General features: G+C 55.5%; 7 protein-coding genes across 7 annotated transcripts; 3 read left to right on the top strand and 4 right to left on the bottom strand.

Moving 5' to 3' along the window:
• The first annotated feature begins 7 nt into the window (after window positions 1–7).
• B0H64DRAFT_240870 (uncharacterized protein) lies at window positions 8–860 on the top strand. The gene has a single exon (XM_062799837.1). The coding sequence runs from the start codon at window positions 157–159 to the stop codon at window positions 760–762; it is 606 nt and encodes a 201-aa protein (XP_062655319.1). The 5' UTR covers window positions 8–156; the 3' UTR covers window positions 763–860.
• Window positions 788–2,322, bottom strand: B0H64DRAFT_408076 (thioesterase-like superfamily-domain-containing protein). Its single transcript, XM_062804610.1, has 2 exons — window positions 1,944–2,322; window positions 788–1,875 (listed from the first exon to the last, which is right to left on the bottom strand). The coding sequence occupies exons 1-2, from the start codon at window positions 2,056–2,058 to the stop codon at window positions 959–961; spliced, it is 1,032 nt and encodes a 343-aa protein (XP_062655318.1). The 5' UTR covers window positions 2,059–2,322; the 3' UTR covers window positions 788–958.
• Window positions 2,323–2,531: 209 nt separating this feature from the next.
• B0H64DRAFT_240817 (uncharacterized protein) lies at window positions 2,532–4,068 on the top strand. The gene has a single exon (XM_062799836.1). The coding sequence runs from the start codon at window positions 3,006–3,008 to the stop codon at window positions 3,957–3,959; it is 954 nt and encodes a 317-aa protein (XP_062655317.1). The 5' UTR covers window positions 2,532–3,005; the 3' UTR covers window positions 3,960–4,068.
• Window positions 4,069–6,037, bottom strand: B0H64DRAFT_240816 (uncharacterized protein). Its single transcript, XM_062799835.1, has 2 exons — window positions 5,636–6,037; window positions 4,069–5,563 (listed from the first exon to the last, which is right to left on the bottom strand). The coding sequence occupies exons 1-2, from the start codon at window positions 5,913–5,915 to the stop codon at window positions 4,179–4,181; spliced, it is 1,665 nt and encodes a 554-aa protein (XP_062655316.1). The 5' UTR covers window positions 5,916–6,037; the 3' UTR covers window positions 4,069–4,178.
• Window positions 6,038–6,680: 643 nt separating this feature from the next.
• B0H64DRAFT_420040 (P-loop containing nucleoside triphosphate hydrolase protein) lies at window positions 6,681–8,089 on the top strand (the record flags this gene model as incomplete). Its single annotated transcript, XM_062805429.1, has 3 exons — window positions 6,681–6,805; window positions 6,864–6,970; window positions 7,068–8,089. The coding sequence occupies 3 exons, from the start codon at window positions 6,681–6,683 to the stop codon at window positions 8,087–8,089; spliced, it is 1,254 nt and encodes a 417-aa protein (XP_062655315.1).
• Window positions 8,090–8,487: 398 nt separating this feature from the next.
• B0H64DRAFT_420039 (uncharacterized protein) lies at window positions 8,488–10,435 on the bottom strand (the record flags this gene model as incomplete). Its single annotated transcript, XM_062805428.1, has 14 exons — window positions 8,488–8,571; window positions 8,625–8,718; window positions 8,772–8,833; window positions 8,884–8,945; window positions 8,999–9,108; window positions 9,163–9,212; window positions 9,265–9,289; window positions 9,344–9,369; window positions 9,421–9,453; window positions 9,516–9,608; window positions 9,785–9,903; window positions 9,958–10,106; window positions 10,183–10,312; window positions 10,372–10,435. The coding sequence occupies 14 exons, from the start codon at window positions 10,433–10,435 to the stop codon at window positions 8,488–8,490; spliced, it is 1,101 nt and encodes a 366-aa protein (XP_062655314.1).
• Window positions 10,436–13,056: 2,621 nt separating this feature from the next.
• B0H64DRAFT_240509 (putative cytochrome P450) lies at window positions 13,057–14,977 on the bottom strand. Its single transcript, XM_062799833.1, has one exon. The coding sequence runs from the start codon at window positions 14,853–14,855 to the stop codon at window positions 13,290–13,292; it is 1,566 nt and encodes a 521-aa protein (XP_062655313.1). The 5' UTR covers window positions 14,856–14,977; the 3' UTR covers window positions 13,057–13,289.
• Window positions 14,978–15,417: the final 440 nt, after the last annotated feature.

Below are 15,417 nucleotides of genomic sequence, written 5' to 3'. Positions count from 1 at the left end.
TCGGCCGGGATTCAACGAGAGGGGTCAGTTTCAACGCGAGTTGTTCATGCCCAAGTCCATGGCTCGATGGCATCGCGTCACTAACGCAGCGTCTACCCACAGTGGGATGTTCAGGGGTCGCGTCTTGGAGGGGAACCCAACCAAGCGCTACAGAATATGCGTCAAATCCAATCAAACCATGGCCACGTCCCGAGGATTAGTTTGGAGCCTGACGACAATGCCCGAGGCGGGTCCGGGTTCCCCTCCAGACCCCTCCAGACCCATGGCCACTTGGCAGGGGAGTTGTCTCCTGGGCGTGACGTGGCGGTCTTCACCGACAATTCTACTGGCGCCTCACATCACGGTGGAGCCGGACAATGGCCGAGTCACCTTTGCAACGGGGCGGAAATCGCGGCGCTCTCCTATTGGGCGCTTCAGTTCAGCCGTGATCTCGGGGCATCGTGGCGGTCAGCTGTGAGGACGAGGGGCTCTGGGGCGAACAAGCTAGGGCCTGAAACGACTCAGGGCGCTTGCTGTTGTTGTCTGTGCGTGCGTGCATGCGTGCGTGAGAGACACGATCGACTAAGACACTGGAGATGGCTAGGGTTTGATGGACACACATCATGTTGGCCCAATCCTGGGCGCGTCTTGGGCTCATTTGGGTTGCCTCAGAGGGGCTTCTGGAACCAACACGAACACTGGCGTGAAATGAACTGCATGCGAAGTGGAGAGGATGATTCTTCTCTTTCTGGAGAGAGCGCTGGAAGCGCGCCCCAGTCATGAGTTCGGAGATAGAACACTTAATTATGACATGTTGATATTAAGTAACTTCTCAAATTGTTAGGGAACAACAGCTCCAAGCCCGAGCGAAACTGTTGCCGTACTTCCCGCGACCCGTTGACTACCTGGTAGGTACCAAAGTATTACACTACCTCCGACTCAAGGAAAACCCGAAGCCCGAGTTAGCAAGACTTGCAGCTCAGATGCGACTCAGCTGTCCCTTTGCTGCATCACCACCTCTGGTCCTATCGGCTGTGTTTCTCTCGCTTCCGAGAATCAAATTGACGTGGTTGCTGAGCGCAACCAAGTCTCCGTCTTGGTCGAGCAGCAGCACCTCAAGATCGAACCGGCCGTCTTTGATTTGCTTTGAGTGAACCCGCATCTGCAACCACTCCAGCCCCCCCTCCGGTAGCGCCTTTTTGATTTCGAGGTTGAGCACCACGGTTGGATACCAGAAGGTGGCGCCGGGGGCGAACGGGACGGTCTCGCCTCGACTTTGCAGCTCGGCGGCCTCCTTTTTGGTCGGCCGCTGGGCCTCGACCACGTACGGCCAGCAGTCGGCGACGTACCCCAACGAGGCGGCCGTGAAGTTCTCGCCAGACGCTAGCCGTACCCACTTATCGAGGACGGACTTCGTTGTCCGTCCGCCCCGGGGGTCGTAGTAGATGCAATTCCGCAGGCATCGCGCGTAGCTCAGCGGGCTTCCGCCGGGGAACTCATACCGAGACCAATGGGCATCACGGTCTTCCCTTAGCGCGGCAAAGTCCGGCCGCGGAGGCGCCGGAACCGGGTGTTGCAAAGTGAATCCCGTGGGCAACGAGATGCCTCTCTCCTTCTTCAAGTTCGTCATGGTGAAGTACCCGGCAACCTCCTTGCGTGTCGACCCCTGTGTGATCCATGGAGCCGTGGGCAAGAGTGCATGTTGGTAGAGGGTTATATGGAGGGTTGAGAGCTGGCGGCCGAGTTTGACGTCCTCGATGATGATAATCGCTGGCCCTATTTCGGTACGATTCAGGAACTGGAAGTGGGCGTTCAAAACATCCCTTTGTCCCGCTTTTTCAAGATGGAGGCTCGCTGCCTTCAGGATACACGACGCCACATAGCCCCCATTGGGTACTGTTATTTTTGTCAGAACTCATTATCTTGGACCATACGATGAAGGACAGCGAAGCGGGTAAGCTTACCAGTTCCAATGCAGAAGGAGTCGACAAGATTGGCTCTGTACGTGTGTGAGCCGACCCGCTCGATTTCCGTTGCTTTCGAGAAATGGATGAGACCGTCTGTATTAGATTTGCCCATGATGAAGAGGTTTATCTCAATGTGAGTTCCCTTGATACTATCAGTTATGTCACCGTCGAGATCTCGTCTCTTGTGTATCCGTTCGGTTTAACTGGCTGACTGGGAATTTGATTAACCGCCCGGTTGATGGCCCGGGTTGGGCGCGTCAAACACCGGGACCCAATGGACTCGGCCTCTCCGTCGGAGCTAAGACATTGGACCTCGGCTGTTTGAAGGGCAAAAGACAGGGATGGGTATCCGTCCTGTCTCCCCCAACAAATGCCTTCAAGAGGTACGGCGGGCCAAAAATATGTCAGAATGAAGGAACCGGTGACCTTTCACAAGAGCGTACAGAGTGCGAAGCGAAAATCATACCCCTAGACCAATTGCCCGATGATTTGATGAGGGCTTCGCCAGGGACCTTCGTGAGACGGCGGAGTCTCCTCCTGGAAGCCTCGGCTTTGCCCTGTGGGTCATGGAAGCATGGAAGGGCCGTGAGTTGAAATATTCATACTATTATTGGTTGTTGAAGGTGCGATACTAGTATCTGAGGGACTGGCTGCGAATGGTTAGAGTTTGGTTGGGGATCCAGGAGGATTCAGGGGCAATAGGGCGGGATGGACCGTCAGCGAAGTCTCGGCAAGCACATGTCAGAAAAATGTCACAAGACGTTGCCCACAGGGCTGGTGGTGTGGATTCTCATCCGCCCAGGACGGCGGGAAGCCAGGGGTACAGGGCTGAGCTTATTCAACAAAATTCTGCATGTAACCCTTCGGTGGGGGTTCTTCGGTGTTGGTTCTTCGGTGTTGGTTCTTCGATGTTGCGATGAAAACGGCCCCCACGTTAGCTGGTATATCTCAACACAGGACCTCGAAAACAAACGAGCAAACCTGGACCCTCTGTTCTCGACCGTTTACCTCCCAAGCTGTAACCTCACCAGCAGCTAGCCGATCCCCTCACCACCCACCATGTCCAAAGCAGTCACCGAAAGCGATTCCTCCGCCATGCTCGGCTTCAAGAAGCTCAGCAACCAAGTCTACGTGCAAGACGGCCCCCAACCCAGCCCAACCAACCCAACCAACCCCTCGGACCCCAGCACGGTAATAATCTACGGCTGGGGCGACGCCCGACCACGGCACGTATCCAAGTACATCGCCGGCTACCGGGCGCTGTTCCCGCACGCCCAGATCGTGCTCATCTTCTCGCCCATCCTCAAGGCCCTCTCGCAGAGCCTCGAGGCGCGCACGCAGAACATGGTCCCCGTGCTCGAGGCCGTCTACCCTTCGGTGCTCGCTCCCCACGCGTCCGACGCCAGCAAAGCGGACGGGCGGGTGCTGCTGCACGTCATGTCCAACGCGGGGGGCATCAACTGCGCGGCAACCATGAACGCATTCTCCGAACGGACCGGCGGGGCTGCGGTGATGCCGCACGGGCTGATGGTGTGCGACTCGACGCCCGGCAGCACGGATTTCGGGCGCAACGTCGGGCCGTGGTCGCGGGCGCTGACGGTCGGGATGGCGCGGTGGTTCCCGTGGCCGGCGCGGGTGACGCAGGGGCTGGCGGCGGTGTTGCTGGCGTTTCTGTACGGCGCCGGCTGGGTGCTCGGGGCGACCAGCGCGGGCGAGTACAGCAAGCTGGCCGTCAATGATGCGCGGCTGTCGGATACGAGCGCGAAGCGGCTGTATTTGTATTCTAAGGAGGACGAGATCATTCGTTGGGATGATATTGAGCTGCACGCGGCCGACGCCCGCCAGAAGGGGTGGAGCGTGACGGCCGAGATGTTTGAGGGCACGTCCCATGTCGGCCACATGCGCGCCCATGCCGAGCAGTACTGGGCGGCTATTGCTGCTGCGTGGAAGGAGGCGGTAGCGGGAGCAGATGGGAGGAATGGGGGACCTGGCAACGGGGGCTCAAAATTATGAGCCTGCTCGAGGGGTATCTATCGATTAGTAACTGGAATATTCAGTCCTAAAACCTTGTTACCGCCTGCTACTCTGAAAGGAAGCTGGGCACCCGAAATTTCCGTTTTCGTCCGCCGTCCTGAGCTGGGGTGACCTGGTTTGTACTGAGCTTCCCCTGATTCTACCCCGAGACAACGCAAGCTACCTGCCTACCCCAAGGTACTGAACCGGACTCGCTTTTTAATAATACGGCCCTCCCTGGTAACCCAAAGAACCATACGCGAGGTCATTCTGAGCCGGCCTCCTTTGCTGTTTCCCACCCTCCCCACCGTCCGAGCTCCATAGCGACTTCCACTTAGCCGTCTTCGCCATGAATTTGCTCAAGCCTTTCGCCATACTCTCCAAATCACTATGTCCGCGACCCCCTTGACGCTCGGAGCTGCTATACCCTGCCTCGTGACGATGATTGGGGTCTCGCCCAGGGGTTGGGTGCTCCAACTCCCTCTTGAGACTGCGACCGTCTTCCTCTGCCTTGCGGAGAAGGAGCTGGAGACTCTCTTGTTCGCATCGTTGTTTGCATTCTGGCACGCAGTGATGTTGCGCTCCATGGAGCGGAAGTGTGGGCCCAGAGCTCATCATCGCCCGCGGAGGGTAGGGGATTACGGCTTGTTGGAAGCCTGTTGCGGTGTAAGGGTTGCGACCTAGGGAGGTGTAGTCAAAGGTGGCTGTTGGAACCGAGGCGGCGAAATTATGCTTCTGCATTGGGATAGACGCATATGAGTTCTGTGCAGGATGATGGGACAAGGAGTTGAAGTCATGCGAAGGAACGCCCAGCTGGCTTGACTGTCTGCCGTTGCTCGGAGGCAGGAGTTTACGAGCTCTGTGATGTTCTTCTTGGGTCATAAGCTGATCGAGTGTTATGTTCAGTTGGTGAGTTTCCAAGACAGTGGCGCGAACTTTGGCATCGGCTGCGTCTCGTTCCTCACGCAAAACACGGAGGAGGTTGACGTCCTTCTCGCGGACGGCGTCATCCATGATCGATTTCAGGTACGACATGTCTTGTTGGTGCTTTTCCTTTGCTTCGAGCAGTTCTTTCTGAACGTATTGGCCTGCTGCCGTGGTATCAAGTGTCTTGCCCTCCACAGCCAACTCGTGTTGGATGGAGAGAACAAGTCGCGGCTTGGCATTGACGGCGAGATCCCGGACGATCTGCAGCGCGGATTCCCGTGTCCCAGCGTGCGATGTCATTTTGCTGTTACCTTGCAGCATGGGGGCCCAGAACGTTTGCCGGAGTTCGGATGCCCGTTGAGTAGCGGTGTCGATGTCGATGCTGTCCCACATGTTCATGACCAAGGCAACGCTGTCAAAGTTGGAAGGACCACATAATCTCTGCAGGATCTCCAGGTTCTTGACGGCGGTGCCCGAGAACCGGGGATCTGTAATGCGGTGAAGATAGACAATGCCCGCGAGACGTACGTTGCTGTCGTGCAGAGCCAGCAAGAAATGGACCATCTCCTTGAGTATTTCAGCATCGGGGCGAGTCGTGTCGTCGAAGCCCGGTGTGTCAACCAAGATTATCTCTTTTTGGTTGTCAATAAAGGTGTAGGAAGCTGCCTCGGTTGTGTCTGACGGTCGGGAAGAATGTCAGCCGACAGGGCGACCAAGCTTGGGTGATGGCTGGAAAAGGGGTTACTCACGAGACTCTAGGCCGTGGCCGACTTCCACGTTCTGGTCGGTCAGAAGAGAGATGAAGGTGCTTTTCCCTGACCCCGTCACGCCCATGAGGACTATCGCCAGCTTCTCAACGCGATCTTCGGTCATGGCCGGCGGGGGCTGCACCTTGAGTATCATTTCATCAGTTGGTGGAGCAGCCTTCGAGAGGTGGCAGCTTGCTGGCCGTGATTTGGACGAAACAAGAAAATGAGTTGGAGGAGCGGAGATCGGTCGAAGTCCAGGACGCATGGATGTGCAAACCATTCCGCCTTGTGTTCGCAAGATCAAGAGATACTCAGCTCCCCTCTGTGACTCGGCATCGGGATATTGCGGACTGGAAGATTAGCAAAGTTGTGGTTGGGTTGATGTGGGAAAGACTCTCGCTGTCCCCTGATTTGGAAGACACAACTCGGCCTGATACCCCACGTCGTGCCCCAGGGACTGAAGAACACGTCAATAACTATTGGGCATAATTTCAGTCATGCTGTAGTTGGTTGTTGAACACCAAGTTACTTGAGGGAATCGGGATGGAAGGCCTCACTGCTTTTGAGGGGGGAGTAATGACAAGGGCTTGAATGGCTGTCATTCATGGCGATCCGGGTAACAGTGCCTGAATCGGGATGGAAGGCCTCACTACAGTGAGGGGGAAGCAATGACAAGGATTTGAATGGCTGTCATGGCGAGCTGGAACGGGTGCCCCGCCCCCTTCTTTCCACTCAACACCCTGTGTAACACTCCTTCATGCATGCACAAGGGAACGCAGTTGGGCCTCAATGTGCAGACATGAAGGTGCCGCAACGAGATTTACACTCGCGCTCATGTTTGGGAGGGCAATGTCATCGCCGCCTCACACTTTGTTCATATTCGGCAAAGCCCGCTCTCATCGAAAGTTTGTTTTACATGATTTCCCATGAAGGATCTTTCCCATATTTCTCGTGGTGAACCCTGGAAGCTCACTCATGCTTAAGCTGGAAGTGCCACCAGACCACCTTTACCCCCTTTTGCCCTTGAGACTGCAACGTCACCACCATGACCGCTTGGGAGGCCATGGACACGAACGAGGTGAAACCTCCGCAAAAGTCGACAGGCCCCGACGGAGTCATGCCGGATGAAATGGAAAAGCTCCCTGACGAGGCGCAGGGATTCCATGTTGGGTCAGTGTGCTTCTGTCCCCTGTCATTTTTTCACGTGAAACTGAGGCTGATCTGGTAGACCTGATGACACCGTGATTGCGGTAATGGGAATGACGGGTGCCGGCAAGAGCACCTTCATTTCGCACTTCTCGAAGGATGCAGTGGTTGGTGATTCGTTGATGTCTTGTATGTGCAAAATCTCTCCCTTTGTTGTTTCTGTCCCGCGATCCCGTCCGAGGCCCTCAAAGTTCGCCCCTAACCCACGGGTCTCTCCGAGAGACAGGCACCTCCAAGCTTAGCATTCACCCTGTTCGCACCGCTGGAAAGGACATCTTCCTAGTCGATACACCTGGCTTCGACGATACAAGCCGATCTGATGCCCTTGTCCTCGGAGATGTGGCCGACTGGCTCAGCAGATCCTTCAAAGCAGGCATCAATATCTCCGGTATCATCTACCTGCACCGCATCACTGACAACAGAGTCGGGGGTTCCGCCGCCAAGAATCTCATCATTTTCAAGAAGCTTCTTGGTCAAGCGGGGTACTCCTGCGTCGCCATCGCCACAACACACTGGGATGCCGTCAATCCAGCGATCGGCGAGCGCCGTGAGCGGGAGCTTCGAGAGAACACGCGGTTCTGGAAGGAACTTGTCCGCGGCGGAAGCCAGGTATGCCGCCAGGATAACGGTATCACCTCGGCAACGGCCATCATCAACCACATTCTCAGCAAGCAAAAGAAAGTGACGTTGAAGATCCAAGTTGAGATGGCGGAGGGTGCGGCTCTGGGAGATACAGAGGCTGGTCGCGAGGTTAATTCAGAGCTGAAGAGATTGGAGGAAAAGCACAAGAAGGACTTGGCGATGCTTCAAGCGGACATGGCAAAAGCCCTCCAAGAAAAGGACGAAGAGAGTCGGGTTTTGCTGGAAGAGATAAGGGCCGAGCTTACCGCCGAGATGAGGGGGGTTAAGGAAGACAGGACGAAGTTACAGATGGATATACATAAACTTCGGCGACAATGGGCGGAGGAGGTTGCTAGGGAGCGAGAGGAGGCGCACAAGCGCGAGCTTGAGTACCAGAAGGCCCATGAGGCTTGGCGTCAGAGGGTTGAAGAGGAGATGACGAGGGCGCATGAGCAGGAACTGGCTCACCAACGGGCTATGGCCGATGGAAATGTCAAGTTGCAGCTACAACTTGCTGAGAACAAACGCCAGGAGGAGTTGATCAAGGCACGCCTCAGGGAAGAGAAGCTTGAAAGAGAGGCCGCTGAATTGCGACGGAAGAAGGGTATTTTCTGTCTCGTCATGTAGATTAACTCACCCGACTCAAGTCTGCGAGCATATATCATCCCCGACGACCCTTTTAGCGAAAACCTCCGAGTAGGAATCTGTTAATATGCTGTTATGCCAGTGGAAGACAACTGGCATCGAATACCCCGGCGATGCTATAGCTGCTCCTATTATCTCTTGTGAATATGTGATTCCAACTTTGTGAGGTCGAAATCAACGACATGCTTGACAGGGAATTTTGCAATTTTGCTCGCCTCGAACTATTTAGGCCATAAACTCAAACGCCCCCTCATCACCAGTTTCCTCGGCCCCTGTCATCGAATTCGGGAGGCTATTGCTATGCTGGGCCTGGTGGTTCCAGTAAAGCCCGGTATTATCGGCGCCGTGCGCGGTTATATCTCAACGTCTGTTCCCCTTTTTTACAAGGAGCCAGCGGCGTTGAAGTCCTTGAGGGCCTCCGTCACGCGGGTAGACATGGTCTTCTCACCCTCACGAACCCAGACCTGTAGAAATTAACATTTGCGTATTGAAGATGGCTGATATGGGAGACACATACTCTCGGGTCGTACTTCTTCTTGTTGGGCTTGTTGGGACCCTCGGGGTTGCCGACCTGGGTCTTGAGGTAGTCGATGTTCTTGGTGACGTAGTCACTAGGGTCATGTTAGCATGTAAATATCGGAATAATGAGCTTGGAAAAACTAACCGGATACCGGTCAGGTACGCCCACTGCAAGTCAGTGTCGACGTTGACCTTGATGACGCCGTGCTTTGAAATGTTAGCCTCCTGCTTTGCTTCGTGGGTTGCTGCTGGCTTACGCCAATGGCATCAAGGTACTCCTGCTTGCTCGAGCCAGAGCCGCCGTGGAACACGAAGAAGACTGACCCCGTTAGCGAGACATTCTTGGGATAAGGCGGGCACTCATGGTCCTACCAGGCTTCTTGTCGTTGCCGCCGAGCTTCTCAGAGACGTAGGCCTGGTGCTTGCCGAGCAGCTCGGGGTGCAGACGGACGTTGCCAGGGGCATAAACGCCGTGGACGTTGCTATTAACCCATTAACGACTGGGGGGTTTCAACGACGGTAGCGGGGTCTGTTACCCAAAACCGGCAGCGATCGAGAAGTACTTCGAGAGCGGGCGGAAAGCTTGCTCGCTGCGAGGGGGGTTAGTACGCTGTCGGTTACTCGCGCGGGGGGTTAACAAACATCTGCCAAATATCCTCGGGCCTATCCAATGCGTTAGTATTTTCCCTTTCTTGATGCGTAAGGACTGGTACTCACTGCGTGTAAAGAGAAGCGTTGTCAACCTGAGGGGATGTTAGCAGGGGCCATCACTGAGCCCATTGGTCCGAACTTACGCCGGTGTTGTCAACACCATCTTCCTCACCACCCTGTGATGTCGTTAGCGTCCAGTATGTCGAGCCGAGGAAACGGAAAGGGGTGCTAGTCATACGGTGATACCGATCTCCATCTCCAGCCACTGCTTCATGGGAGCCATGCGCTTCAGGTACGAGACGCATGTGCTGATGTTCTCATCGACGGGCTCCTCTATAACACGGTGTAAGCGTTGTTCGAGTAAGTAGTGGTGCGGCAACCACAGGGGTAGCCCGCTGAGGTTGGGTTGCCGACGCGATCGGGATTCTTGGATGACATACCGGACTACGATTTTATGAATGAGCATGAGGTTCGTGGAACAAGAGGAATAGGCTGAGCAGAACATACCAGATCGATCATGTGCGAAGAGAAGAGGGGGACGCCGTTCTGCTTGAAGAACTTCTCATCCTCGTCGAGCATGCCATCGAGCCAGGGGAGGAGCTTCTTGGCGCAGTGGTCGGTGTGGACTGATCACGGTATGTTAGTACCAGTTCACCGCAAAACGCAGTCGGCGCACTTACGGACGACGGGGATGCCGTAGAGGGGAGCGACGGCACGGATGTAGTGGGCAGCGGCGATGGCACCACCAACAGCGGCCTCCTGCTTCTCGGCGCTGTTCTTCACGCCCTTGCCGGCGAAGTAGGCAGCACCACCCTGGCTTGTCTGCAGGCTAACCACCAACTGTTAACATCATATTCTTCCGGACACGACCACGGGCACGGCCGGGACTCGGTGTTTGCTCGTACATGATGGGGGCCTTGGCATCGCGAGCGGCCTCGAGAGTGGCAACAACGGTGCTGGACGAGGTGACGTTGACGGCGGGGATGGCGAATCCCTTCTCACGGGCGTAGGTGAAGAGCTTCAGCACATCGTCGCCTGTTCCAGGGGTCAGTATCAATTTCAGATTCTCCGATCTCGGCGAGAGGGGTGCGCACCATAGATGACGCCGACGGGCAGGTTGAGATCCTGTGCACGGTTGACGTAGTTAGAAATTGTCATCTGATGCGGGCAAGGGAAGGAAGCGGCCCGAGCCGAATATTTGCGTTGTTGCATACCTCAAGAAGGCCCATTTTGGTGGTTGTATTTGTTGTTTGATGGTAAGTCCGGGTATTCTGCTTCTCAGGTTGCAATGGCGGGGCAATTCGGATCAGGTCGTCGCGATTGAGCTAGGGAAAATACTGAGCCAGAGAGCTTTCACACAAACAATGTCAGAAGGAGGAGGGAAAACAGAGATTCAGGTTTCGCACTAACGATCCGCCGCAGCCGATGAGGGATTTGTATGACGCAGTTTTGATGGGGATTATGGGTGGAGGGGCAGCTCGAGATGGAAGTGGGATGCCGTGAAAGTGGGATGATGTGAAGGTGCGGGGTCGTTCGGAGCTGAGCTCAACAGAATGGAAGCTGCTTCCGGGCGTCGCGGGGCACAAGTGGGGTGACACTGCCAGCTTCGGGCGCTGAGAGATCGAGGAATTTACGTCACAGTCAGCGCAATCTCCACCGTTGGCGATTGACAGTTGTTTCTATTCCGATAGCGCTCAATTACGTTTCGACCTTACGAGCTGTCAGGAATGGGATGTTTTAAGATCGCATTATACTCCGGGCCAATTGTGATGACAATCTATCAAACCGCTTCGGGGAGCAAAACATCGGAAAGCTTTTCGTGCCCAACTCCCCGGTGGCTTCTGGACTCGTCGGAATCGCGTCTTGGCCCAGCAGTTTGAACGGTTGGTGTCACGACCGGCGCAAGCCGGAGAGTCGTTCAATTGGTCGCATGGTGACTCGGCCCAATCAACCAATGTGAGGCAAGAAGACGCCCCGACAGCAACCGGTGTGATCAGGTGAACGCGATGTTTAGTGTTGACCTCGGCCCGAGTCGGCGAGTATTGTCGACTCTTCGGGATGACGAATGGCAACAACGAAGTCGGGTATATTTTGCACTGCGGAGTTGAGTTCAAGAAATGGTGTGTGATAGATTGTAAACTACCTAGCCTGGCAGGTATTAATGCCCATCTCATTCGTCTCGATCATGCGGATAACCCCCAACTTCACGACATCTTCCACAGCTTAGCAGCCTTGTCAGTTCGAGGATCCTTGTGTTGATGAGCATTCGTCGTCTGCTAACTAGAGGGCTAGAGGCAGCCTTATTTGCATTGGACCACGAGAGACTCTGCTAGAGCTGTTGCTAGACCTGTAGAAATCTGTGAACGCTCCCTTCTCCAACCAACCCCCCCTATTCTACGCCGTGCATGTTGATGTGTGGTGTGGTTTTGGGTTGTGTTTTGAGGTGCTGATACACCTGTTTGACATAGACGAGAGTGCGTTGGTGATCCGATTTGCCTCGTCCAGGGACTGGTTGGAATGGGATAAGCAGGTTGTGTCAGCAGTGATAGGCAACTGGTAGAATGGGCTGACACGACCGCCCCTGCTTGTGTTCCTGCCGGGGCTGATGCAGGATGGGGGAAAGGGGTTTGGTACGGGTTTGGTTGGGGCCGAGGCTTTGATGAGACAGAGGCGAGGTACTACTAGTATCATTAAACGGGCTGCCAAAGGATACCTTAGCGGGAATACCTACCAGGTAGATGACTGACTAGACCAAAATGTCAGTGATGAATTCCAAATGGCCCATCACAACGCCCACTGCATCTCATCACGGGGCACAACCCCATAATACCCCTCCGTCCGAACAACGTGCGTATCTCTGCCCTGCATCGCCCTCACGACCCTGTTAAAAGAGTAGACGACAGCAGCGCTCTCCGCAACCCCCCGCCAATCTTTATCGTATCCCCCGGCATTGAAGGTTTCCCACTCTACGGGGATTCCTAGCGGCGAAGCTGTACAGCCTCCGATAGACTTCGGGATCCGTGATCTGTCGCAACCCATAGACGATGGCGTGAATCCGAAGCAGACGACCAGTTTCAGATTCCAGATTGGCTGCCTCGGTTACACCTTTCGGTTCGTTGCCCCGGCCGCCGTGAACCTCCCGCCGACGTGGTATACAACAACTACAAAGCGTTCGTGGGCGACGAGCGAACGCTCTTATTTGAGTACAGCCTGCACGATCTCTCCATCATCTGCGACGGAGACTACTACAACCCCCAGCGAAGCTTTTCCACACAACAAACGCCGTTGACGGACTGGGAGATTTCCCTTGCCCCGGGCGGTTTGAAAGTGGAAGACTTGGATCTTGAGGGCCTCACGGGGCTGCGGATGGAGCTGTGGTGCGATATGACGCTGTTGGACCCTTGAAGCTCTGCAGGCAGGTATTGAGTACAATTTTTTGGGGAGCAGAATAGAATGTTGGACGGGATTCCAGTTGTTGACTGTGTTTGGATACAATAATGCACCGCGTTGGATATTCATTTCGCTGTCATAGTTCCCGCAGCCCATCCCTCGATCTCCAAGACAACTAGGCTAATTCAGCTATGATCGATCGAAAGTAGGTTGAGTAACCCGGGCTAGTCCCGTCTTAAAGCTATCCTGAGGATGCTTTTGGTAACCACGATATGCAGTTGGGTCCTGCAGTTCCCCGTGCAACACAGTTTCACTAACACCACTAGTTGACTCTTCCAGTCTGTTACGAATAGTGATGACCTCGGAACGCCAGTGCTCATTAACATAAACAACTTGGGGGATATCCTACTAGGCTTCGTAACTGAGAGAAAAGCATGTGCTCCCAACCTCGTAAACGACCTCCAACAATCTATTAGCACCCTGATTGAAACGTCAAAAAGCCTATGCAAATGCCGTACACGCTCCCAAAACATATCACGAGGTCCTGTAGACCTCAGCTTCTCAGCTCATGTCACATAAAATACTCTTTTCTCAACCGTCCCCGTTTCCTTCCAACCACACCTCATGCCTTCACCCTCTTCTTAATGCGAATAGTAGCCTGAAGAGGCGGTACCCTATTCAACCCAAACCACGAGTTCCGCGGGCGCTCCCCGCCAAGATCAATATCATAACTCAGCACAAGATGAGCCAGCATAAGCTTGAGCTCATTCGCAGCAAAGAACCTCCCCGGACAGGCATTACGGCCGTGGCCGAAAGCGAGGTAGTCGGTGCTGGTCGTGGCAAAAGCCTTAGCGGCGCGCTTGACATATTCGACACTCTCGTCGGAGCGCTGCTCGGCGAAGCGGAAGGGCTTGAACTCGGCGGCGTCCGGGTAGATGGCGGTGTCCTGGAAGACCGGGTAGCTGGGCACGTTGACGGTGACGCCGCGCGGGATGCGCACGCCCGAGGGCGTGACGATGCCCTCCTTGGCTACGACGGCGCGGCTGAGGCCGATGGTCACGAACGAGTTGAGCCTGGCAGACTCGCGCATGACGCTGTCGAGCTTTTGCATCTTGGCTAGCGCCCGCTTGTCCCACTGCCCGCCGTGCTCGGCGAGCACGCCCTCGATCTCGGCCCGGAGCTCGTCGATGTACTCCTGCTTGGAGGCGGCGAGTTCGAGGATGGCGCTGGTGATGGTGAAGGAGGATGTGTGGATGGCGGCGAAGTTGAGCAGGAGGATTCGGTCGGCGAGCGTCGTGGGCTTCCAGAGGTAGGGGTCGCCCATCTCCTTGGCCTGCTTAATCGTCCACTGGAGGAAGTCGTTGGGCTCGGGGCCGTGGGATTTGTCCTCGGGGTCGCGTTGGCGAGCATCGTAGTCAGCTAGGCGTTTCTTGATTTCGGGCACGAGGATGTTCCTGAAGCGCCCCGTGCGGAAACGGATGGGCAGGCAGAGGAATAGTGCTACCAGTGGCCGAATGGGCTTCCACACCATGCGCAGCACTGTCGAGGTCAGGGGCACGTCCTGGGCGTATCCCATGCCCTCGACGAGCAGCGCTGGGTCGCGGCACTTTGGCTTGCCCACGAAGACGCGGTTCGTGACACAGCCGACGATTTTGCGCATGGTGTCGTAGACGCACACCTCCTGGAACTCGGTGGGGCTGCCCCAGTGGTTATCGAAACCCCAGGCTGTCTCCTCGGCGACATCCGGCACGAGGTTTCCGATCTGGTTCGTCAGGGTGGTGGTAATGAGCTTGTGGTGTACCGGGTTGCGCACAAGGGATGGGTCGGTCGTCGTGTAGTCTGTCTGGAGGGCGTCGATCGCTTGGGTGTGCATATCGAGCTTAGAGTCGGGCTGGTCGGTGACGAACTGGGTCTCGGATCGGGGGAGCATCACCATGTTCTGGGCCATGGCCACGGGCATGAGCACGGCCTGGTCCCTGTATTTTTGGTCCGCCTCCTGCACCGCCGCCTTGAAGTTGATGGTGTTCCTCCATGTCGCCTGGTAAAAGGGGAACCAGTCACCTTCTTTTGCGCCCAAGATAGGAAGCTTAGGAAGCTTCGGCCCGGCAAAGAAGAGCTGGTGTATGATGAAGGCGACCAAGGCCACGGCCGGGACCAGCACCGCTGGCCGAAGAAGGAAGTCGGTCATGGTGTTTGGTGCACTGGTTGAGGGGATTTGACGTCGGCGAGTTGAGAGGAGAGGAGAGAGAGGTCTGATGGCTTCAAGTTAAGTCCGTCACTCAATGACCCCGGGGATTTCTCTGCCGCCCAGGTTCGAATTAGGACGCTGACATCCAAACTGGCCCGATGCTCCGCCCCTCTTGATATTAGTAATTTGCGAGATTGTTGTGCCTGACGCAGATAATGGATGTCGTGACTCGTGGACTGTAAGTTTCACACGGTGGATGGAGGCCAATGAAGTGTTGTTGGAGTGTGGCCGAGGGCGTCACTGCTTCCTTCATTCAAGTCACACATTTCGGTTATGGCCGACTCTAAAGTCGAGTGGAACAAAGTACCTTTATGAATGACGGTCTTCAGATTGCCAGGCGAGAGAGAGTGTGACCCTCGAACCGGCGACCCACTTACACGGTACGAAAGTCCTACACAGTACACTAGTATTCCGTATTTCCATGAGCTCAGTGAGAGTGTTCGCCAAAAAGTCCCGCTCGCTCTCGCACTTTGTGGCGAATGGCAATGAATTCCGGCCTGCC

The sequence above is a fragment of the Chaetomium fimeti genome (assembly GCF_033439085.1).
Source record: "Chaetomium fimeti strain CBS 168.71 chromosome Unknown B0H64scaffold_8, whole genome shotgun sequence".
NCBI lineage: Eukaryota > Fungi > Ascomycota > Sordariomycetes > Sordariales > Chaetomiaceae > Chaetomium > Chaetomium fimeti.
This window is presented reverse-complemented; position numbering and strand designations above follow the sequence as displayed.

Bases quoted from the DNA above. Each gene is read 5' to 3' on its own strand.
- B0H64DRAFT_240870 (XM_062799837.1), top strand. From the start codon at position 157: ATGCGTCAAATCCAATCAAACCATGGCCACGTCCCGAGGATTAGTTTG.
- B0H64DRAFT_408076 (XM_062804610.1), bottom strand. From the start codon at position 2,058: ATGGGCAAATCTAATACAGACGGTCTCATCCATTTCTCGAAAGCAACG. The intron at 1,876-1,943 runs GTAAGCTTACCC...CAAAAATAACAG, and splicing joins CTCCTTCTGCATTGGAACTG to TACCCAATGGGGGCTATGTG.
- B0H64DRAFT_240817 (XM_062799836.1), top strand. From the start codon at position 3,006: ATGTCCAAAGCAGTCACCGAAAGCGATTCCTCCGCCATGCTCGGCTTC.
- B0H64DRAFT_240816 (XM_062799835.1), bottom strand. From the start codon at position 5,915: ATGGTTTGCACATCCATGCGTCCTGGACTTCGACCGATCTCCGCTCCT. The intron at 5,564-5,635 runs GTGAGTAACCCC...CCCGACCGTCAG, and splicing joins CGGCCACGGCCTAGAGTCTC to ACACAACCGAGGCAGCTTCC.
- B0H64DRAFT_240509 (XM_062799833.1), bottom strand. From the start codon at position 14,855: ATGACCGACTTCCTTCTTCGGCCAGCGGTGCTGGTCCCGGCCGTGGCC.